The following is a 25,741-nucleotide window of genomic DNA, read 5'->3' on the forward strand; positions in this document are numbered from 1 at the left end:
TTAGGAGTACATGCTGTAAATCTAGACTCAGTTGTGTGTAGGTTTCAGTTACTATTTGCCACCCTAAAATTTTCTCCATATGTTAATAATTTTATATTATTCTAGTAAATAATCAGTAACCAGGAATCTTATGGGGTTGCTGGGAGAATTAAATATGCTAATATATGTGAAGCATGGAGTTCAGTATTAGACCCGTAGGAAGAAGCTAATGGATGGTAGCTTCAATGATGATGGTGATGATATTATTAACAATTATTGCGCATCGACTGCTTTAGGGACGTGCACATAAATATTATCCTCAGATTATGTTGTTAAGTCACATGTTACACATAGCAGAGCAGTGTATATTATAATTCACACTGATAATTGTATTTTCCCCCTCATTTTTGCTTTATTTATAATTAAGTTTGGCCTTTTAATAAATTATTATTAAATTGACGATACTGGGAGAAAGAAAGTCATGATTCAGACAATTGTTCTAGAGACATGAGAGTTCTCATCTAAATCCTTATATTCTGGGGTTTCCTGCATAAGAAAGGAAATGAGATAGGATGTTTTTGTTGGAGTAGTTGAATGCTGACTTTTAGCTAGGTTTTAAAAAAATTTTGAAAGTATTATACGCTCATGTGCTCATAGAAGGGTATAAAAAGAAACATTCATGTTTTCTCATATTGCTACATTTTCCCAGATATCTTTTATTAGGTTTTTTAAAAAAATTGTAGAAGTAGAAAGAAAAAATTAAATAGACCATAATCTAGTTAGGCAGATAACACGTATTAACATTTTAAAAATAGAAGTAATAGAGGCCCTTGGGTGGCTCAGTTGGTTAAGCGTCTGCCTTTGGTCAGGTCATGATCCCAGGGTCCTGGGATCAAACCCCGTGTCTTCTCCCTCTCTCTCTGTCCCTTTCCCCCTGCTCGTGCTCTCTCTCGCTATCTCTGTCACTATGTCTGTCTCTCTCTCTCTCAAATAAATAAATAAAATCTTTAAAAAAAGAAGTAATCCATATATATATATATATATATAGTGAAAATTTCAAACAATTCAGAAAATTATGAAAGTAAACATCTTCTTTTCCCCCACGTCCCACTCCTCCTAGGTAATCACTGTAGACCATTCCTTTTGTATTCTTCCCCAATTTTTCTGGGCATATATACATATATACACACACACATATCCTTATATAAATATGTATAATATTTGTTCATATTTGATATTTGTCAAAAATATTTTTATATGATATAAATAGAATCATAGTACACAGTCTGTTCTGCAAATTTGTTTTGTTTTGTTTTTTTACTTACCTGTCTTGGAGATTTTTTTTTAAAGATTTATTTATTTTATTAGAGAGCACACGTCAGGGGAGGGGCAGAAGGAGAGGGAGAGAATCTCAAGCAGACTCCCCGATGAGCCCAGAGACCAATGTGGAGCTCAATCTCATGACCCTGAGATCATGCCTGAGCCAAAACCAAGAGTCCGATGCTCAAATGACTGAGCCACCCAGGCACCCCATCTTAGAGACTTTTTATTCATTAAGAGAATTAACATGTGCAAAAAGCTTAGAATAGTGGCTGGCATATTGAAAGCTCAAGAAATGTAAGATACTGTTATTTCAAAATCACATATAGATGGATTACCATATTCTTTTTAGTGGCCTTATAGTATTTATTGAATAGATTATTCTATGGATGGACAGTTAAGCTCTCTCTAGTTTTTTAATTTATTTTTTAAATTTTTAAACAATGCTGCAAAGAGTATCTTTGAATATGTATCTTTGAGAATTCTGTAGGATAATTTCACAGAAGAGTGATCAATGGGACAAAATATATAAACATTTTAAAATGTGAAAGGTGTTGCTAAATCACCCTCCAGAAGGCTGTATCAGCCACATTCCTGTCACAGACAATGAGAGTTGCCTGTTCCTTCGCTTTCCCCACACCCTTGTGAACTATGGATGTTTTCACCTCTGCCATTGAAACCATCTCTATCATGATCTGTCCATTGAAAAATAGCTCATTGCTTTTAAGTTTATGTTTCTTATATTTGTGAATGAGGTTTAGCATCTTTAAAACATATACTGGGCATTTGTGTTTTCTGTTTATGTCTGTTCATATCCTTTTCTTATTTTTGTTTTGAAATATTGTCATCTGATTATTGATCATCTGATTATAATTCTTTAATATTATGAAATTTGTTTTTTGCCTATCATATGTTAGAAATATTTTTCCTAATTTGTCCCTTGGTTTTATTTATTTTATTTATTAATTCATTTATTCATTTATTTATTTAAGAGAAAGAGAGAGATAGAGCATGAGCAGAGGAGGGGTTGGGGAGCAGGGAGGCGAGTTAGAGGGAAAAGCAAGCAGATTTCCTGCTGAGCAGGGAGCCCGACGCAGAGCTAGATCACAGGACCTCGGGATCGTGACCTGAGCCGAAGGCAGATGCTTAACTGATTGAGCTACCCAGGCGACCCTGTCCCTTGGTTTTAAGAGTTGCTTATTAATGGGTCACCTGGGTTGGGTGTTGGACTCTTGGTTCTCAGAGTCTGTTTAAGTTTCTTTCTCCCTCTGCCCTTCCCTCCCACGCTCACTCATGTACTCTCTCTCTCTCAAATAAATAAATATTAAAAAAATAAAAGTTGTTTATTAATATTTTTCATGGAGACATTTAAAGCAATTTTTTATGCAGTCATATCTATCAGTCTTAAGTAAGGCCTTTAATAATAAAGCTCTATTCCAGTGTGATTAAGGTTATTGATAACAGTGAGTTCTTCTCAAGATATTTTCCTCAGTAGATGCAAGGCAGAGTAACATCATTTGGACTGATGGTTATTCATATGTTCATATTCAGGAACATTGACAAAATGTCTGTCTATCCTTTATCGTGCATTGATCTGGAAAGGATAACTCTGGACTTCAGCATAGATAGAAAGTTCTGTAGTTTTTTGCATGGCAGCACTTAAAATGTTAAGCTTGGAGTATGAACCTGTGGGATTAGTGAGTCATTTCTTTCATGGTTTGTTTGCTTGTATGGTATCTCACACCTATAAGTAGAACTTGGATAATTATATGACTTTTCTTTTTGCTATTTCATGTGTATATAAAGGATACCATATATGCAGTATACGGCTGGCCAACAGTATATGGGGAAATAGGTCAGCCCATCAAAAACTCCTACAAGTTTTCCTTTGGAATTGGCAACCTCTTCTACTTATGGGGCAACTCTACTGATAATAGGCCACAGATGTCCACAGTCAGTAAAGGAGTGCACATGAATCCAGCTGTTCATCCTAAGTAGTGGACATACACACAGGAACTAGAGTGTTTAGTCTGTGACTCATGTACATCCAGCTTTTATTTGATGATTTTTAAAATCTTCTCTTTGTTCTATTATAGGAGATACACATTTTTGGATTTTTAAAAGATTAACTGGATGACAGTTAATAAATAACACAATCAGCATGAATTCAAATTCATAATTTGAATTCAGAATTCAAATTTAATTTAGTTCAAACTATCATTTAAGGTATAACTGAACAAAAGAGTTAAGGTTTATCTTGACCTGTTTGGATGGGCCATGCTTGGCCTTAAATTTCATCTCCTAGTCCTATCCTTTGCTTGCCTCTGGAATGAGTGGAATCAACAAGCACTGAATGCCTATAAAATACCCAGTACTCTGCAAGACAGCATTTGTAAGAAACAGAAATACAAGACTTGGTTGGTTCTCACCCTTGTGGTGAATTTACTGTGAAGCTGTTGGTACTTAACCTCCAGGGTCATTCACTTACTTGCAATACTCTCTTACATAATTTGTATTCACAATTTTGTATTCTTTTTCTTAGAGAGGGCCCTTCAAATTCCATATGCTCTGCAAAAACCTGAATCTACCCCGAGAACTTAATATTTTACTGCAAAAGATAAGGCTTACACTCATAAAACAAGTAGGCAACCACTTCAGATGGTGTAAAAATGAAACTCTAACATGTTCTGTAGAAATTTGGAGAAGTAAATCTCATTTATTTTGCTTCCTCTGTGGAAATTTGATTTGTCCATGTATGTACAAACTCCAACATGAATATTTCTTTCTCCCATTTCCTACTCACTTAGGTCTTGTGGCCAGATGTTAATCTTTGTTTAATTTTAACCAAAATGCAGATACTGTGGAACACTGGGTTCTTAAATTGCTTGTTGGGAGTTTTAATGTCTGTAATTGGGAGGTAAGTAATTAAATTGCACAAACTTACCTTCTCTGAAGATAAATTTTATATACTCTTTTCTTGTTAGTAAATCGTGGTAGGGTTGTTTGTGAGTCTCTGATGTAACTTTTTTATGATTTCTCTTGGTTTCTTGATAGTAGATTGCTTATCTTTTGTGAAATCAACACTGAGGAGTTATTATAGGATGTGCTAATCCTAACCAGTCAAGAATGGATTGAAGGCAGATGCTGCGGTCTTTATTTACCCCCAGAGGAAAGCTTATTTGTTTTTTGTTGTTGAGGAAAGCTTATTTGAAGTCAAGCTTTGATTTTCCTTAAAACTTCCAATCCTGTGACTTTTCTTATATGGAACTTTATGTGGTTTAAAAAAAAATCTTTTTATAAAGTTTTTTCATTCTGCTAATATGAGTCTTTGTGTCTCACCAATAGACAGTGGTTTGAAGTCATATATAGCTAATTCCATGTGTTTGCTTTTTCTCTTGCTTGGGGTTATCAGAGGTTCACCAGGAATCCTGTTTTCTGTGCTTGTCACCATGCCTCAGTTAATTCTAGGGCTCGCTGACATCCTTTTAACCTAAGAGAAAGTTTTGAATTGTGGCTCAGCTGTTTGTGTTAATGCTTTGAGAATTTATTTTCTCTTAACTTCAAACATACATTCCACTTAAACATATATTCTTCCCACCATACCATTAAAAAAAAGTAAGGGAGTTAGGTCCCATTGAAAATACCCAACCTCAAATGTAGGGCGAAACCTACTTCAACTAGTGATCTTCCCTGAGGACCATGAAATGTTTATACACATACCTAGATTTTTCTTCAGACACCTGTCATATTAGCTACTTTTGGGCCATTTCTTGATCATTCTGTCTTTCTCTGATCCATATCCTTCATATCAAAAGTAATCAGAATGCCAGGGACAAGCAGAATAGGGGTGAATGTGTCTCCAGAAACTTTTGCTAAGGCACTGTTGACACTCAGTTCACAGTTTGGAAAGAACCGAGCACATCTGTTTTTTTTTATCTTTTGTGAAATCAACAAAAGATACCCCTTCATTTCAAGTGAATTCTCCCAGTGGAGGACTTTTGGAGAGGATAAAGGTTAAAGGCATCCATATACATTTTACTTCAAGACCAATCTGACTTAAATTTGCTTGCTTAGGTCACAGAGAGGAGACTAATTCAGGGGGTCTCTGAACTTATCTCTTCTTTCTATGTTTTCTTGCCATGCATTTTCACAGACTTCATCTCAGTTTATTTATCATTACATTACTTCCCTGTTTACAGATAAGAAAATTGAGGCTCAGAAACATTGAATCATTAAGTGTCAGAGCTGGAATTAAAACTTACCTCTTTCTGAGTTGGAATCTTTTTCCAAACATACCATATTACTTTCCATGATCTGTTATTGCCATTTTAAAAGAAAGGGTGATTTGGGGATCCCCCTCAGCTATACTCAATGGACTTTCCTTGGAAACTACATTACTCTCTTCATGTAGTTGTGAGCAATTCACTTGGACATCAATATTCCTATTTGTTCATCTGTTCAAATGATAGTTACCAGATGTTTCATATGTACCATGTACTTTACTGCACAAGGTGCTGTGTATATAATGGTGGACAAACTGTTCATGACTCCTGTACTCTTCATATTTAATAGCTAATGGGGGAAAAGTAACATTAAATCACCATACAAATAAATGTATATAATCAAAATTTGTACAATCCTTGGGACATAAGAACTAGATTCTATGACAGAGACAGACAGAGTTCTTTCTCAGTTCTTTTACTTCTTAGTTAAGTTTAATCCTTAAGAGAGGATTTGGGAGATGGATATTACCCAAACAAAACTGGATGTTGGCCAGCAAAGTAGGGTGGTTAAATAGGTCATGGACCATCAAAGTCACTCTTGGGTCTGAGTGTCTTGAGTGTCTAGAGTATTTCTGTTTATTTGATGTGCTCAGGCCAAATCCACTGACCTGAATCTGCTACTTCCCAACGAGGACCCTTCTTGGAGGACAGGGGTATAGTAAATGAGAAAGCTTGGGAGGATTTATGCAAATATATTACCACTATGGAGATAGTAATCTTAAACCCATACATTATGACACCTGGAGTAGTAACACCTTCCTATGTAAAAGATGCTGTACCAATAACCAGCAAGAATGGAGCTGACCTTGCTGAGTGAAACCAGTTCCTCCACAGCACAGGCAAGAGTCGATCAACTATAAAGCTTGACAAGATAAGTCAGTCAGAGAAAGACACATACCATATGATTTCACTCATATGTAAAATTTGAGAAACAAAACAAAGGGAAAAAATGAGAGAGAGAGACAAATCCAGATACAGACTTAATTGTAGAGAACAAATTGATGGTTACCAGAGGGGCGGGGGTGGGGTGATGGGTGAAATAGGTGGTGGGAATGAAGGCGTGCACTTGGGACGAGCACAGGGTGTTGTATGGAAGTGATGAGTCACTATATCGTACACCTTAAACTACTATAACACTGTATGTTAACTAACTGGAATTAAAAACTTAATATAAAGCTTGAAAATGTTTTATTTATTTCCATAGACTTTGTCATAAGTGCCAAATATGCTTCTGTTTCCTTTCAGAGTTTTACGATATTTATGGGAAAAGCAGTTTTCCTGTCTTTCTTTTAGTCATGAGATTCATGTAATGAATAGAGTGTAATGGTTTAGAGCATGAGCTCAGGAGTGAGAAAATGAATTTGATTCCAGTTTTGCACTTCTTACTTGCTCTGCAACATTGGGCAAGTTACTTTATCTTACTAGCTTCAGTTTCCGTATCTATAATGTTAGAATGAAAAATAACCCTAATATTTACAGAGTTATTATGAGGTTTAAGCTTGATAATATAAAGTTCTTAGTATAGTGGCTGGCAAATATTAAGTGCTTAGGAAATTACTGTTAGTTTTTCTTTCTTCATGGAACTTTCTACTATTGGAAATTCCCTTTTTTATTTATCTTATTTCTTGACTGTCTCCCCTATTCCCCCACTTAGTGACCATGCCTATCCTGTTCATGGCTGTATCCTTAGGAATGGTATCTGGCAGTAGGTGCTTAGGAACTATCTGTCCGATGGATAAATAATGGTTTATATATTATTCATGCCTATTATGAGCACTCACATTGGAAGGTACAACCGTAAATATTACCCAGCGTCTGCCTCCATTTAGTGGGACAGACAAATAAATCTAAAGACTTGTACCATTACTGTCAAGGCAGTGAAGGCTCAATATGTACTTTAAAAAGAAAGACTTTTTTATAGAATTTAAGGTTCATAGCAAAATTGTGGGAAGTACTGCGAGTTCCCACATACCTCCTTCCCCCACACATGCCCCCACTATCAACATCCCGCACTAGAGTGGTACATTTGTTACAGTCATTGACAGACATTTCATTATCAACCAAGGTCCGTAGTTAAATTAGGGTTCACACTTGGTATTGTACATTCTGTGGGTTCAGACGAATGTATAATGACATGTATCCATCATTATAGTATCATACAGAATAGTATCACTGCCCTAAAAATCCTCTGTGCTCTGCCTATTCATCTCTCCCTCTCCCCACCCCAATCCCTGGCAATCACTGATTTTTTTACTGCCCCCATAGTTTTGCCTTTTCCAGAATGTCACATGGTTGGAATCATTCAGTATGTAGCCATTTCAGATTGGCTTCTTTCACTTAGTAGCATGAAATTAAGGCTCCTCCACTGTCTTTTCATGGCTTAATAGCTCATTTCTTTTTAGTGCCAAATAAATTCCATTGTCTGAATGTACCACAGTCTATTTATTCAGCTACTAAAGGGCAGGTATCTTGGTTGTTTCTAAGTTTTGGCAATTAAATAATAAAATAAAATAAAAGTGCTATAAACACCCATCTATAGGTTTTTGTGTGGATCTAAGTTTTTGGCTCCTTTGGGTAAATATCGAGGAGCAAAGATGCTGGATCATGGGGGAAGAGTGTGTTTAGTTTTATAAGAAATTGCTAAACTGTCTTTCAAAGTGGATGCATTCCCACCCCAGTCAACAAGAGTTCCTGTTGCTCCACATCCTTGTCAGTATTTGGTATCGTCAGTGTTGTAGATTTTGACCATTCTGATAGGTGTGTAATGGTATCTCATTGTATTTTAGATTTGCAGTTCCATAATGACATATGATATCTTTTCATGTGCTTATTTCTCATCTGTGTATCTTCTTTGGCAACGTGTCTATTTAGGTCTTTTGCCCATTTTTTAATTGTGTTGTTTGTTTTCTTATTGTTGAGTTTTTAGAGTTCTTTGTACATTTTGGATAACAGTCCTTTATCAGATATGAGTTTTGCAAATGTTTTCTCCAAGTCTCTGGCTTGTCTTCTCATTTCTTAACATTGTCTTTTGCAGTGCAGAAGTTTTTAATTTTAATGACATCCAGCTTATCAATATTTTCTATCATGATTTGTGCCTTTGCTGTTGAATTTAAAAGGACATTGTTGCGGCACCTAGCTGTCTCAGTCAGTGGAGCATGCAACTCTTGATCTCTAGGGATTGTGGGTTTGAGCCCCACATTAGGTACAGAGATTACTTACAAATAGAATCTTAAAAAAAAAAAAAGAAAAGGACATACCCAAGATCATCTAAGTCTTCTCCTATGTTATCGTCTAGAAGTTTTATAGTTTCATGTTTTACATTTAGGTCTGTTGAGTTGAATTTTGTGAAAGGTATAAGGTCTGTATCTAGATTTCATTTTTTTGCATGTGAATATTCAGTTGTTCTATCACTCATCATTTGTTGAAAAGACTACAGCTCCATTGTATTGCTTTTGCTCCTTTGTCGAAGATCAGTTGACTGTATTCATGTGGGTCTATTTTTGGATTCTCTCTTCTGCTCCATTGATCTGTTTATCTGTTTTCACCATTACCATACAGTCTTGATTACTGTAGCCTTATACAGCAAGTCTTGAAATCAGGTAGCACCAATCCTATGACTTTGTTCTCTTTCAAAATTGAGTTGGTTATTCTGGGTCTTTTGCCTCTCCAAATAAACTTTAAAATCCATTTGTCAATGTCCACAAAATAACTTGCTGGGATTTTGGTTGAGCGTGCATTGAATTTATAGATCAAGTTGAGAACTGACATTTTGACAATATTGAGTCTTCCTATCCATGAACATGGAACATTTCTCTATTTAGTTCTTCTTTGATATCTTTCATAAGGGTTTCATAGTTTAGCTCATATAAATCTTTTACATTTTTTTTAGATTTATACATAATATTTCATTTTGGGGCCGGTGCTAATGTAAAGGGTTTATGTGTTTTTGATTTCAAATTCCACTTGCTCATTGCTAGTATATAGGAAAGCAATTAACTTTTGTATGTTAACCTTGTATTCTGCAATCTTACTGTAATCACTTATTAGTTCCCAGAGTTTTTGGTTGATGTTTTTTTTTCAGATTTTCCACATAGATAATCATGTTATCTGCAAACCAAGATGGTTTTATTTCCTTCTTCTCAATCTGTTTTCCCTTTATTTCCTTTTCTTGTTTTTTGTTTTTGCTTTTTGTATTAGCTAGGATTTCCAAAGCAATGTTTAAATGCAGTGGTGAGAGGGGACATCTTGCCTTGTTCCTGATGTGAGTGGGAAAGCTTTGAGTTTCTCATTGTTAAGTATGATATTACCTGTAGATTTTTGTAGATGTTATTTATCAAGTTGAGGAAATTTTTCCCTATTCCTGGTCTGTTGAGAGTTTTATCATGAATGAGTGTTTGATTTTGTCATATACCTTTTCTGTATCTATTGATATGATCATGTGATTTTTCTTCATTAACTATTGATGTTATGGATTACATGAACTGATTTTCAAATGTTGAACCCATTTTGTATACTTGGAATAAATCCAACTTGTTTATGGTGTATAATTCTTTGTTTACATTGTTGGATTCAATTTGTTTTTTTCTTTTGAGAGTTTTTGCATCTATATTCATGAGAGATATTGGTCTGTAGTTTTCTTATAATGTCTTTCTCTGGTTTTGGTATTAGGTTAATACTTGCCTTATAGAATGAGTTAGGAAGTAGTCCCTCTGATCCTATCTTTGAAAGACGTTGTAGAGAATCAGTATAATTTCTTCCTTAAATGTTTGGTAGAACTTACCAGGGATCCCATCTGGACCTAGTATTTCTGTTTTGGAAGGTTATTGATTATTGATCAATAACCTTCTTTAACAAATATAGGCCTATTCAGATTGTCTGTTTATTCTTGTGTGAATTTTATGTAGATACGATTTCTGACCTATCTCATATTCCTTCTCTCTGAGGAACTTTTTTAAACCTTTCTTCCAAGGCAGTTCTACTGGCTAAAAATTCCCTTGATTTTTGTTTTTGTTCATTTGAGAAAGTCTTTATTTCTCCTTCACTTTTGAAGGATAGTTTTGAAGAGTACAGAATTCCAGGTTGGTGGGTTTTTCTCTCAACATTTTAGGTATTGCATTTCACTCTCTTCTCGCCTGCATAGCTTCTGAGAACTTGGATATAATTCTGATTTTTGCTCTTTATAGGTAAGGTGTTCTTGTTTTGTTTTGTTCGCTGTGACTTTTTTCAAGTTTTTTTTTCTGTTTTTGATTTTCTGAAGTTTGAACATGGTATGCCACGGTGTAGTGCTTTGGGCATTTATCTTTCTTGGTGTTTTTTGAGCTTCTTGAATTTGTGGTTTTGTGTCTGACATTAATTTGGGGAAATTCTCATTCATTTTTTCTTTTTTATTCCGTAGATATTGTTTCTGTTTTCTCTCCTTCTGGTATTCCCATTACACATATGTTATACCTTTTGTAATTGTCCCATAATGCTTAATATTCTGTTCTTTTGGGGAGGATTTTTAATTTGTTTTTGTGTATTTGTGTTTGTTTGTTTGTGTCTCAGTTTTAGAAGTATCTATTTTCATATTCTCAAGTGTAGAGATTCTTTCTCTACAGAATCTACTAATGGGTCCCTAAAAGGCATTCTTCATTTCTGTTACAATATTTTTGATTTCTAGCATTTCTTTCTTATCCTTTATTTCCATTTCTCTGCTTATATTATCTATCCTTGTATATGGTCTACTTTTTCCTTAACCAGTTAATCATAGTTTTAAAAAATTCCCAATCTGCTATTTCTGCCATTCCTGCTATATCTGACTCTGGTTCTGATGCTTGTCCAGTTTCTTCACAATGTGTTTGGTTGTTTTGTTTTGTTTTGTTTTGCTTTTTAGCTTGTCTTGTAACATTTTGATGAAAGATGGATATTATGTACCCAGTAAAAGGAAATTGGTCTTTCCTGATGTACTTGAAATGTAGGGGGAAGGGAAGCTTTCTGTAATCCTATGATTAGGTTTCAATCTAATGGTGAACCTGTGCCCCTGGACTGTGAACTTCACCAGTGTTTCTTAGTTGTTTTTTCTCCCCCCTCTCCCTTAGTGAAAGGATGGCCAGGATGGGCCTCAAGATGGGTATTTCCCTTCCCCCACATGGAAGGCTAGAAAAGGCTAGAGCAGCATTTTCCTTTCCCTGGGTAGATTAAGCTCTGGTAAAATAGCTTGTCTTGAGAGCAGGTGTTCTTAAGAAGAACAGAATACTCTGGTGTATTTCAAGATGGTTCCTTTTCACCTTCCCTTGCTCGAAGTACCAGGAGACATTTTTTTTTAAGATTTTATTTATTTATTTGACAGAGAGAGAGAGAGAGCATGATCGTGGGGGAGGGGGTAGAGGGAGAGGGAGAAGCAGACTCCCCACTGAGCAGGGAGCCTGATATGGGGCTTGATGCCAGGACCCCAAGATCATGACCTGAACTGAAGCCAGATGCTTAACTGACTGATCCACCCAGGTGCCCCTGTACCAGGAGATTTTTCTCTGATATTTACTGTAGGAACCTGGTCAGTCTCCTACAGGTAAAACTCACAAAAGTGTGGCAGTACATCTGTGACTGGGTCCCCCTGTAGTTTTTCTCAGTCTTGTCCTCACTGAGCCTCCAGCAATTCAATAATTACAGTTCAGGTTTTCCTACCCTGGCACTGGTTTCCATGGAATTTCTGCTCTGACAAGTTGTGATTCTTTTATCTGCCTGTCTGCTCTTCAGTTATGAGGAGCAGTGGTTTGCCCTGTGAACTCACTTTTCTGATGGATCTAAGAATAGTTGTTCATTTTCCAGTTTAGTCAGCTTTTCACATGTTGTGAGGATGGAGTGGTTACTTGTAAGCTCCTGCTGGACTGAAAACTGGAAGTTCTTTTCTGCCCATTTTTTAATCATGTTGTTCAATTTCTTACTGTTGAATTTTAGGAGAGTTTGTATATTTTGGATAAAAATCTTTATAATATATGTCTTTTGAAAATATTTTCTACCTCTTTGTGGCTTTCTTCTCATTTTTTGAGTGAATGTACACTTTTGAAAAAAATCTTTGTTGCCCCTGGGAACTGTGAGGTGGTCATAGTAAACATCCTTTCAAAAGCTCATAACACAAATACATTCAGCTCTCAAATGCTTTCTTAGCATGAGGAGCTGGGTAAGCATTTTGAGATTTTTTGAGATATTAAACCTCATTTTAAAATAATTCTGAAATTTAGTTCTGAAATGGAACTATGCACTTGCCCAGTTTTCCTAGATTTGTGCTTGTATGCATTGCTCATAAGATTTCATTACTTCCTTTTCTTTTAGTGGGAGGCAGAGTTTCTAATATCTTCCCTCTGTTCTTTCAGGTCCAAGGACAGAGGGTTGTGAACAAAGAACTCTGAGCAGATACTGGAATCTAACCTCTCTAGACTAGGGCCTCATAGCATCTTACAGTGGTAACCATAAGTCAACTCCAGTTGCTGGTCTCTCACAGTAGTAACATGTGTATTAAATGTTATTATTAAACTCATAATGTGATTTTTCCTACACTTTTGCTTCTGAAATTTACTTATATCTAACTTCTGTCACTTACATAGAAAAGTTTGTCAAAATAATGATGTACCATTCTCTTCATTTATTTTAGTAATTCCCCTCTCCAACTCACTACAAAATCAAGTGGAAACAAATAGAGTGGTTCACTTATTGAGTCTTTTGTCCGAGAATCCATGAAAAAGTTGAGATTTATTGGTCATTTGGCTCCAGGATGCTCATCACGTTCATATAGTGGGAAAGCTTTCAGGAAATCATAACATTCCTTTGTTTCCTTTTCCAGCTTAAAATACAGACATACTGGATATCCCGCTAGAGTGAGAATTTCTTAAAAAATGAAAGCTATTTCTTAGATTTGTTTTATATCAGATGAGTTTAAATAGATTTTCTCTAGGTTTGAGTGTTGATGACCCCACAGGCAAGAAAACCCTTGGATGGTGTAGATGTTATGGGTTTAGAAAAAAAAAAAGGCAGTTTGTTGAAAGATAAATTGGACTCATATCTTATTTACTGTGACTATTAGGAAGATAAAAATATTTGCTGATAGAAAAGAGGATTATGACAAGGGCTGTGAGAATCTTTTGGTATCAGTGTTTCTAACATTGAAAAGAGCATTGAAAACTTTTATAAAAGTTTTGAAAAAGCATTGAAAAACTTTTATAAGGCATGTCCTCATGAAAGGCCCCATGCTCTTGCTGGTTCATGCTTTATCAGGTGGAGAAAAACAGTTTAGCTCATAAAATGATAAAAGATATAACATCTATAATAACTTACATAACCATCCATGGCAGGCAGAATAATGCCCCCCCCAAGATGTCCAGTATTAATCCCTGGAATATGAATATGCTGGGTTCCAGGCAAAGCAGAATTAAGGTTGCTAATTAGCTGACCTTAAAATAAGGAGATTATCGTGGATTATCTGAGTGGGTTCAATGTAATCACAAGGGTCCTTAAAAGTGAAAGGTGGAAGGGCATCTGGGTGGCTCAGTTGGTTAAGCATCTGTCTTCAGCTCAAGTCATGATCCCAGGGTCCTGGGATTGAGCCCCGTGTCAGGCTCCCGGCTCAGCAAGGAGCCTGCTTCTTTCTCTCCCTCTGCCTGCCACTCCCCCTGCTTGTGCTCTCTCTCTCTCTCTCTCTCTCTCTTGCTGTCTCTCAGCGAGAGACAGTGAAAGGTGGAGGTGAAAGAGAATCAGAGAAAAAGAGGTGAGGATGGAAACAGGATCAGAGAGATGCTGTGTGGCTGACTTTGAAGATGTAAGAAGGGGACAATAGGCCAAGTATGGGCAGCCTCTAGAAGCTAGGAAAAGCAATTAAATGGATTCTCTCCTAGAACCTCTAGAAAGGAACACAGTCATGCTGATACCATGTGTTGGACTTCTGACCTATGCAACTATAAAAGAATAAATTTGTGTTGTTTAAGCCACTGAGTCTGTAATAATTTGTTATGGCAGCAATAGAAAACGAATACAACATCAATAAAATTTTTGGTCTGTTGGAGAAGTTCACAATTTGATAAAAACAGAGAATTCTCGTCAGGGAGATTGACTCCAAAATCTGATGCTCCTAGGCAGCTCAAGGAAGCTGAAGGTCAGGTGTTGATTCACCTTCACCTTTGTTCTGTCCAGAACATCATGCCCTGAGCACCCATGGCTCACTCAGCCCTGGGAAGCATGGCAGGAGACAAAGGACAGGGCTTAGCCTCAACAAGACAAACACTGTTACTCTTCTGTCTGTGTGATGACACCACTGCTTTAGGTTAACGAGCAAAATTTCATTTGGTACAGTTTAAGAATTATGCCCAACCATAATAACTTGAGGGGAAATGAAAGTAAGTTCTCTTCCTTGCTGGGTTGGCAGTCTTTGGTAAATCCTTGTTTATGTTTGCCAAATGGACCTAACTTTCACCCAGAAGCACTGTGGGAATTCTCTGTGGGAACTGTGGTGACTGTAGAACCCTAGCTTTCTGGGCTGGTAGTGATGGTTCTGAGAAGTAGACCCTGAAGGGATACTGTTGAAGACTTCACCTCAGGTTATAACTGGGCTAGCTGTATTCTCTTGAGATGAGATAAAAATGTTTCTGTGAAGTAGCTTTTCTTCCTTCCTTCTTTTCTTTTTTTCTTTCTTTCTCATTTCACTTGACAAAGGGAGAGAGGACATGCAATTATCCTTCTTTTGTAGAAAAGAATACCAAATTGCTCAGCAGGGGTTGTTTTTTTAATGTGCATTTGTTTGGAAACCACAAAACAAAACTGACAGAAAAACTGAAAGGCAAGGTACATATATCCTGAAGAGTAACTGGAATGTATTCCAGTTTCAGTTCAGCTTTGATAATCTAAAGAAGTGGTCTTGGCCATTTTCCAGCAGGTGGTGGGAGGGCTTGATCACAAGCCCCTTTAGGAATTTGCTAGAAACTATGGATGAGCCATATAGAAAAAAAGCACATCATCAAATTTTGCATACTGCTTGGGATTCTTAGACTTCCATTGGTTCATCCAAGGACCCTCCAGGCATAGGCTCTCTAGCATGGACGATGGGACACAACACATAGGTGGCCATTATGAGTCAGAGGAAGGCCCTGCTCCTACCTTATATCATGATGGGGCAGATAAGTATGGTTCTGGAAATTAAATTCATTAATTTCATTAAAGTAAATTAAATGGTTTAAAAAAGGTGTGTCTGAATCAAAGTTAAAGGACTGTTTTTTAGTTAGTTTTAGTTTATCACTTTTCTCTTACTTGACATTTGCCTTTTTTTACGTGTGTGTGTGTGTGTGTGTGTGTGTGTGTCTGTGTGTGTCTGTGTGTCTGTGTGCAGGAGAGAACTTAGCCCTTGAGAATGACATATAAATTGATGCTCTATTGAGTTTTTGTAGGCATAGGGGAGAAAAGGAATCCTAAAAATGAATGATAGGAAACCACAGTCCTACCCTCATATTCATTGTGGGTAGGAATGAATATCCCCCCTGTTAGGGGGGATAACAGACTCTGTGGTTGTCCGAGTGTTGCCTGCTCGCCACCCCAGATGTAACCGCATTTCTTCTGTTGTCTTTCACTGTGGCCGTGGCCACTGTAGGATACTACCCAGATGTATTTGCAGTTGATTGTTTGCAGTTGCTACACACTAGAAGTGGAAGGAGGAAATACTGATGAGCCACTGAGCTGTGATGGGGGAAAAATGGACCAAAGAAGAGAAATGGATGACCAGGACTTGGAGAGGAAAATAGAAGAAACCTTACAGCAAGGGTGTGAAACCCATCATACTTAGGGAATAATTCTAAAGTTGGATGGAAGCAAGTTATAGCAAGAGAGACCTTTTGGTTTTCTTTCTCTGGAAGAACAGGGGTTGTAAGACCTTTGTCCTTTTGGTCTCCTCTTCAGACAGTTGTGGGTTGGGGCAAGGGGTGAAGGTATTCTTCTCAAGGAAAATTTTATAACTGTGAAGCATTTTGAAACTGTGAAGTGCAACAGAAAGACTAGGTACTCTTTGCTTTAATGGTGCCTTAACTGTCAGGGATACCATGGTGGTAATGTGGAGAATGGAAGAGCATCAAAGATGGAGGGCCCTTCCCAGCAAAGGCCTAGAGGGGAGGACGGTAGCTCTTTCTGGGTCTTCTAGGTTTTTCTCATCATGGTAAAAGTGCCTGGAGAACCAGCTCTTATGACTGGAAAGCACATTCCATGCTTAGCATCACTGGCCCCTTGCAAGAGAACAGAGAGTCTTTGACCTTTGTTTTCTCCTTGAATAACCAGCTCCATGGTGGTAACAAGACCTTTCCAAGGTAGACTTGGTGGCAGTGACCCAGTTCTGAGGTCAGACTTGGGTGGAGAGTGCCTGCTCTGAAGGATATTATTTAGAGTGATTAAAAACATCCCTCTTACTGATCTGTGGGATACGATCCCCAGTCGTAATCAAAGCTTCCTTGGTGTTCCAGACATCTGCCGGCTCTTTCAACCGTATCCTCCTGAGTCAAGGTCAGCTTCTGAACATTTTCCTCATACCTGATCTGTGTTCCCATGGGTCAGTTAAAGAAAACCGCCTTGTGTGTTCACGGGCTGGGGTTTATTAGAGGAACAGAGACTCCCAGAGGTCCTGGAGTCAGCAGCTTCATGTGAGGTCTCGCTTCCCTTTGCTTCTTCCTCTGTGTTCTTTCATCTATCCCCAGTCAGTGACTTCCTCCCTTCTCCTTCCTCCCCAGCCTTTCCTTTCTTTCCACAGGAGATGGTATTAGTTCATTCATTTAGCAAATGTTTATTGAGTGTCCCCTAAGAGCGGGCTCCATTGCTGCCTCAGGGGATATAGCAGTGAGCAAGGTAAGAGAATGAAACCAAAGTCCTCACCATGGCCTATCAAGCCTCCTGAACGGTCCCTGTCACCTCTGCACCCCATCTCCTGCCTTCCCTTTACTTCCGTCGTGGCGTTCTTGATGCTTCTCAAGCACACCATTCTGCCACTGGGCTATGGCCTCTGCCATGGCTCCCCCCTCTGCGTGGAAGACTCTTTAGAGATCTGTAGAGCCCACTCCCTCACCTTCTGGAGGATGTTACATCATGGGCACGTTCATCTCGGGCCTTGTCTGAATACCTCGTGTGAGGGAGCCATGTCTGATCATCCCTACCTGCTTTATTTTTCTCCATTGCACTTTTCACTCTCTGACTTGGTATATATTAACTAATTATTATTTTATCGTCTACCTCCCCCCACTACAGTGTCCGCTCCCTGAAAACAGGGCCTTTGGTTTGTTCGCAGCCCGTATCCCCAATGCCAAGAACAGTACCTGAACATAGGCCTTAACAAATATTCCTTGAATGGGGACTAAATGCGTAAAAGGATGAAGGATTGGGTAAATGAATGCAAAGAATAAGGTTTCTGACTTCAAAGAAGTTATAATCTAGTGCATCGGAGGACATAAAATTAATAAAATAACTCAAGCTCATGTGATCTGGTAGTGACTTGGAGACTGGGCTCTAGAGTCCGACTGTCATGATTCCAATCTCTGTTCCACGTATTAGCTGTGTCTTCAAGGGCAAATTACCTCAGCTCTCTGGGCCTCATTTTCTCATTTGTAAAATATGAATAATAATATCACATAGGATTATTGTGAGAATTCAATGAAACCATCCATATAAAGTGCTTAGCGCAGGACCTGGCACGTGGTCTGCACTCAGTAATTATTATATGCTATTGTTATTGGATCACTTGCTGGAATCAAGTGGAGCCTGAAAAGTTCCTCAGGATTACCCCCATCCTGGTCTGGTATTACTCCCTTTTCCGTTAGGGAGCAAAAGTTCGAAAGTGTCCCTGAACCAGAAAGACTGTCCCTGAGGACAGCTTTATCTTAGGATTTCTTTGAACCGCAAATACTCCTGTCCTCCCTTCAAACACATATTAAACATTTCATTTGCCCAGATAGGCTCCCAACAATAATATCTGTCCCCTCTGGAAAAAACTGTTTCCTGTTAAAATATCAGCAACCATTTAAACATGGTTTTGTTTTTCTTTTTCTAGTAATTTTTAGGCCGCAGCAAATAATTGCTTAAGACTGTACTTTAAGAGGCATCTGTAAATCTTTCCTTTGCCTTGTGATACATGGGAAACCATGTCCAAAGTCATTCTGACAATTTGTATTTTAAGTTTTATGAGTTACCATTTAAAGAAGGCCAGTTTCTCATTGGCAAGCCTTCTTAAGAGATTGACGCTTTGATCTTAAATCCTGGGGAGACTTTGCAGAAATAGGGGGTGACATTGTTGACAGGTTCGTCTGTAGCTATTCTACTGCCATTAATTAAACACACACCCCCTTTTTATTTACTCCCCTGGAGTAAATGAATTGAACTTGACTTTGGTTTTTGATGGGAAGCTATGAGAGGGTCCAGGAAACATCAAAGAAATGCTCTTAATCTAGTAAAACTAACTCTCAACTGACCTAGCTTGAACATTAAAGAGTTCTTAATTCCAGTGCTCGTCTAGTTTCTTTTCTGTAAGGCATTAATTCTCTCTAATGATTAGAAAAGTGCAGGGGTAAATAATCATCCCCTCCCCATGAAATTCCAGAGGGTTACAGGCTCTTTAATTTTATCTTGCTTCTGAAGGTCTCCTTTGTAAAACCGTATATACATTTTGGGTTTTTGCCATTCCATATTGCTTATACCTCCAAGATCTCAGCTTTAAGATCTTAAAACTTTATTTCTTTTGCATTTTGGTTTTAGATTTTTGGATCACAGCTATCCTAAAGCTTTTTTATGATCCTAGACTTTAGGAATGAAGGCACAGACAGGTTAAGACACTTGTATAAGCAAAAAGCCAGATGGTGCCCTTGCAACAACAGATCCGAGCCTCGTAGTTGAGAAGTCTCTTCATGTCTGCTTAGGGAACCCCACCAGGCCATTCATTTGCCCCCAAACAAGAAGCCATCAGCATGCCTACTGGGTGCGCAAAAGAGACAGGAATCTTGTTCTCATGGAGTTTATGTTCCAATGGACAATGAACACAGTAACTAAATAAGACCATATATGAGAAGGTGCTAAAGGCTGTGGAGGAAAATAAAACAGTGTCGTGAGTGTTGGTCTTACATAGGGTGGACAAGGGAGGCCTCGCTGAGAAAGTGCCGTTTGAGCAGAGCCCCACAGGAGCCAAGGGAGGTGCTGCTCGCAGGGGCAGAGAGAGGAGCGCAGAGATTCTGAGCCAGGAGGATGCCCAGGTGTGGGTGGAGCAGCAAGGGGGGCCAGTGAGGCTGAGGGAGACTGAGTGGGCGTGGGAGACTTGGTCAGAGGTATCAGAGCAAGTCCTTTAGGGCCTCATGAGGCAGGTATGACTTTGGCCTTTCTTCAGAGTGGAACGGGAGCCATGGGAGGGTTCTGCGCCCAGCAGTGACGTGGTGGGATTTACATCGCCCAGGATCGTGCTGAGCTGAAGCCAGGAGACTAGTTAGGTGGCTATTGCATTGATCTAGACTAAAGGTGGTGGTAGTTTGAGCGAGGGTAGAAGTGATGAGAAGGGTTTGGATTCAGGGTATGTCATAAAGGCAGAGCCAAAAGGATTTCTTGGTGGGTTGGGTGGAGACCAGCCTGAGCACCCGGAGCGTAGCGCACGCTACCAGACATCCCTTGCCTTCTTCTTGATGGTCCTCACTGGTCTCCAGAGTATCGTCAACCAGTCATTCTGGTCCTGATTAGGACTCTGTAGACAACTCTGGCGGCTGAGAGAAGTATGCATGGGGTCTTCTGAGCACATGTTCTGAGCAGATGGTACCAGATTAATTAATGAGAGCGAACATCATTCACCAGTATAAGTTGCTTAGTCCGTCTAGACAGCACCTGACTCCTTCTGTGGCATCCCATTCTTGGAGGGGACCTGGGATAGGTGCTCGTGTCATCCCAACCAGCAGCTCAGCTCCGGAGTCTGAAAAATGTAGAGAAAGAGCAGTAGAGTCTGAGAAGCTAAAGTGAAGACAAGGAAGAGGAAGACCAGGAGATTTTTAGTAGAAACACGTCTAAAAAAGAAAAATATCAGGCGCATATCTTTCCCAGCTTCCAGTTGGGCGATAAAAGGTGCCGTATTTCCTGGATAACCAGAGAGAATTAATGAACTAACACGGAATATGACAAAAACAAAGATTAGGTCCCACATTTAGTTGCTGAGGGCTGGCAGGAGAAGAGTTTATGGCTCTGTCTCGTCAGATAGGTGGAAGGTACCGCGGCTCTCCCAGAGCCCCACTCTCCACTGCACCTGCCCTAATCTTTCCTGCTTACATAAACCACAAAGCCTGTTGTGAGAGAAGAGGGAGACATGGTTGACTATGATGGTGGCCAGGGAGAGAGCCAAAAACTCTTGTTTGTTTAGGAGAAATCTCATTTTGCATCCCTGCCTTGCTCACATGGGGCTGAATAAATCTTAATCTGACTAAGTTCTTATCTCAGGAAAAGCAAAGGGTGGCCCTGGAAGCCCTCTAAATAACAGGTGCAGACAGAATGGAGAGGAATGGGGGGGGGGGTGGAGGCCAGTGGAAAATAGGTTTGAGAGGCCAAGAAGTCCATAAGGCTGATGAGCTCGAGAGAGGAGCAGGTGGAGGGGAGGGGGGCTAATGCCGCAGGGTGCAGACTGGAAACTACGGGGATAGGGTGGTAGGGAGACCAGACGGGCTGGCATTCAGTCAAACCAGATGGTGGGCTTTTATTTCTAAAAGGATTTGTAAATCCTAGGAAAAAGGAACATAAGGGTACTGGGGCCTTTAATCCCATTAGTAGAAGACAAAAGTGTTCTCTTTAAAAATGTAAACCCACCAATTATAGAATTTCTATTATCAACACTTTGGGACAGAGTACCAGCTTGTGAAACGCCAAGGAATCTCGGGATTCTTCACTGAGGGGAGGAGAAACTGCAGAAATCGTCAGGGCATTCATTATAAGTTAATAAAAAGACATCTTCTCAAGAATTTAAAGTGTACTGTTGGGACCAAACAAAATGTGATATATTTGTATGCAATAAGCTTGCTTACATATGGAGTTGGAAAAACAGCTAACTGCAATTAGGGACTGATTGTTCAGTAAATTTTGAGTTTACAATGAGACACATTTAAAAATTTAAGCACCTATCGCTTTCTAAAAAGTCGTCCCCCTGTGTCCCCTTGCCCAGTTGTCGGCCTCCATGTCCCCACAGCCTCTCTCCTCGTAGCATACAAATCCTGTTCTTCAGTCCTTGTCTCAGTCATTCCTTGAGGGTCCAAAATGGCTTCCATAACCCTTCTCCTAATGGACTTATCCCCGCGGAGACCAGCCTCATCACAGAGCATGGAGCTGTCCTTGTGTGCTTACGTTGGTGCAAGTGTGAAAGCTACCCACACACGGCCATGCTTCCTTCAGGAGACAGAGCAGAGGGGCAGTGGTATAGCTTTGGGCGCTCCAGTCCGTGAGGGATCTGCCATCTTTGCATCATGTAATACCCCATCCTCCTGCTAAGAGGAAAAGCCTAATTTCATCTAAAGGATTCCAAAAAAATGCTAACTCTTAAGAGAAAGTTTAAGAGTTAGTTTAAGTAGTGTGATTCATTGTGAAATCCCTTTTTTGTTTAAGACTATCCATATACCCATTAAGTTAATATCACACAATATCACTTTTTGATGCTACTTCATAAATATTTCTTTCCTTAATTACTGCTGAGAAGTAGAAACTGTTATCTCATGTTTGAAATGGAATAGAGTTGCTTTCCCACACCACTGACTGGGGTTGTTGTTGTTTTTTTTTTGTTTGTTTGTTTGTTTGTTTTTATTTGTAAAGGTATGGAAACCTGACAAGCCCAAACTGTGAAGAAGATGGAAGCCCAAGTTCATCAGAGTCTAAGACGGTGATCAGGAAGTAAGTGTGCCTTTCCTATGCATTACAATCTCTCAGTCAAGACTTATTATCCTAAAGGGATGTAATTTAGTAGAGTTTTTAAAAATTCCTTTTTATGTTGTTATTTTCCCCCATAATGTGTAAAATCATAGAATTATTTTTTGACTATCCAGTGATAGTCATTTATTCATCCAGTAAAAATGTATCAGGCACCTACCATGTGCCAGGCCCTGTGCTAAGGGAAACAACTATGAACAAAATAAATAAGTCTCAGCTCTTAAGAAGTTTGGATTTTAGCAGAGACACAAAGAATCCACACAAAGGAAGAATGAAGTAGGGCAAGGGGGCTAGATCCTGATGGAGAGTTTGATTCACACAGGGTGCCAGGAACGGGCTTTCTGATCTGGTGACATTGCAGCAAAGTGCTGAATGGGGTACAGGCCGGGCTTGGTGAATATCCAAGCAGGAAAAATGTGGACAAAGCTGTGAGGCAGATGAGTGAATGAGGCTGGAGCAGAGCACATGAAGTGACAAGTGCTAGAGGATGAGATCTGTAAGGTCATATAGGTCCCAGATCACATGAGGACTTGAAGGCCTTGGGCAGGGTGTTAAATTTTATTCTAAGGAAGATAAGAAGCATTTAGAAGATTTTGAGGAGAGCAGTGCTATGGCCTGATTTATATTTCAAAAGGCTTGCTCTAGCTCTATGTGGAAAATAGACTCTGGCAGTGGGATGGGGGGCAAGAGTGGCAGCAAGGAGCCTGGTCAGGACCCTTACAAAGACCCAGGCAAGGGATTCTGGGAGCATGAACTGGAGGAGGAGGAGGAGGAGATGATGGTAATAATGGTGATGGTGGTGGTGTTGGTTTTGGTGGTAGTGATAGTAGTAAAAGTAGGAGTAACTTGTAGTAGGAAGAGCTGCGGAGATCTTGAAGGTATTGCTGGCAGGTTGTACTGATGAAGTGGTTGGGGCATATGAGAGAAAAAGAGGAGGCACGGGCACCTCCAAGGGTTGTGGTGTGAGCAACTGATAGAACAGAACCTTGGTTTTGTGAGATAAGAAAGACTGGTGAGGAGGAGCAGGTATGGTAGGGAGCATGTGTCAGTTATTTCATCGTAGACATACTCACTTTGAGACAATTGGCTGAGTCTAGAGTTCAGGGAGCAGTCTGGTTGGGAGGCATAAATCTGGGCATCCTTAGTTTAGACATGGTATTTAAAGCTATGGGGCTGGGTGTGCCCCCCGTGGGAACAAGGCTATAGAGAAGAGGAAGGTCCAAAGACTGAGCCTTGGTTCCTTCCAGTGTTCAGATTAGGAAAGTAGAGGGTCCAGCAAGAGGAGGTTGGAACAGAGGAGCTAGCGGGGAACAAGAAGAAAGAAGAAGTTGTGTCCAGAAGTCAAGTGAAGGAGTTTTGGGGGGATGTGACCAACCATGTCTAACACTGCTCTTACATCAAGTGAGAGGAGCCTGGGAAGAGACTACTGCTTTTGCAACACGGTGGTCTTTGGTCCCCTTGACAGATGTAGTTTTGGTGGATGGAGGTCTGGGTCAGGAGAAGACAGAAGTTTGGAGGAGTTTTGCTCTAAGAGAAGAGAAATGGGCTAGAGGATGATCTGGGACAAAGGAGGGTTTTTTTCATTTTGTATGTGTTTGTTAAACCTGGGTGATGGTTTAATCTGATGAGAATAATCTAGGAGACACTGAAGAATAATCCATGATGTAGGGGTGCAGGCCACTCTAGGAGTGATGTTCTTGAGTCAATGGGATATATGCCAGGGTCCTTGAAAGTTCTCTTACTAAATATTCATCTTGGGGCCAAAAGTCCAGGCAGTTAATCCTGTGGAATATTTTAACTCCTCAGAGGATTGACTGATGGAATCCTTTCTTCAGAAGCCAGGGATATGAAGGTTAGAAAATTGAGTATCTTTTTAAGTCCTGAGTGAGGCAGTTTTATTATTTTATTGGATGGACCATGACCTTCCAGAAAACCAGACACACCAATATAGATATTTGAATGTCAAATGCAAGGCGTGTGGTGAGCGAACAAATACCTTTATTCTTAGAGGGCTTGGGGGGGCTTCTTGGAGGAGTTGACATTTCAGGTAGGTCCTGAAGGAGGGTGAAGATTTTGGTGGTAGAGCCACCCAAGCAGGGGGAACGGTGGGACCATATTGGGGAAATATATTTGGGAACAACACGGACTGGGTGTGGCCGCTTCATGATGGCATATGTACCAGGTCGAGGGGAGCTGTAGAGCCGAAGCTATTTCGAAGGGGGTTCATTTTCCCAAGAGAATAAGGACCTTCCCTGGTAAGCAGTAGACAGTCAGCCCTGAAAAGTTTTTGTAGGAGGGAAACAGTATCATCAAATAGGTGGTGTGGGGGGATGGAATAGACTTACAGACTTCCTACTTAGACTGTGGTACACAGACCAGGAGGATCAGCACCACCAGGGAGCGTATTAGAAATGCAGAATATCAGGCCTCACCACAGACCTAGATTAAAACCTGCATTTCAGTAGGATCCGTGAGTGATTCTTATGCACCTTAAGGGTTTGAGAATCATAGGACTAGAGAGGTTTTGTTGTTAATTGTGTTTATCCCCGAAAACTTACTGAAATAATAATTTTTTGAAAAGAACCTTTTTAGAATTAGTCCTTTAAAGCATATACGAAAGGAGACCTGAGTGGCCACCTTGTCACATGTAACCTCCCCCTGTGACCAGATTCAGAAATAAGTGTGTTGTTCTCCACAAATTTTGGAATTGAGTCAGATTTGGAGCTGCCATTCAACTAGCCACCTGAACACTCCAGGGAGAGTAACAGTCTGAAAAATATCCAGAGCTTTTCTGTTTCCCAGGGGGTGTTTTGAGATTAAGTAGGTTTCTGGGAAGTCGCACGTTAAAGAAAATTAGTTTGTACCCTGGATGTGAAGAATCATGCTCATTATTTTAAAGTCCTATTATAAAACTTTATTCAACTTCATTGTACACCGGGAACAGTGTAATGTGGGTGAAACTCCAGGATAAGCTGTTTTAAAGGGCTTTCCAGTTTTAAGCGTATGAGTCCTTAACAAAGAGCTTCACATAGAACTCCCCTGAGGGGGTCCATCATCTGGGGACAATGGTCCTTTCCTAAAGCCTCACAATGAATTGGTAGAAAGTACTTGACCCTTTTCCTCAGACTGACTTGCCTTTTAAAAAATTTATGCCTGATGAAAATACGCCACTTTATCTTATAATGGGCCACTCTGTCCTACAAATACTGGAATGCTAAAATCCCTTCTCTCAGCTG

General features: G+C 39.5%; 1 protein-coding gene across 2 annotated transcripts in view; it reads left to right on the forward strand.

Moving 5' to 3' along the window:
• RGL1 (ral guanine nucleotide dissociation stimulator like 1) overlaps nt 1-25,741 on the forward strand; it is a 167,376-nt gene that overhangs the window by 81,236 nt on the left and 60,399 nt on the right. For both annotated transcript variants that reach the window (XM_088016804.1, XM_028121581.2), the window contains one exon: nt 22,392-22,469. In XM_088016804.1, the coding sequence (XP_087872930.1) occupies nt 22,392-22,469 (78 nt within the window). The remainder of the gene's footprint in view (nt 1-22,391; nt 22,470-25,741) is intronic.

Source organism: Eumetopias jubatus, unplaced genomic scaffold (genome assembly GCF_037043125.1).
Source record: "Eumetopias jubatus isolate StellerSeaLion01/CBP00866 unplaced genomic scaffold, mEumJub1_p1.0 scaffold_12, whole genome shotgun sequence".
In the NCBI taxonomy this organism is placed as follows: Eukaryota; Metazoa; Chordata; class Mammalia; order Carnivora; family Otariidae; genus Eumetopias; species Eumetopias jubatus.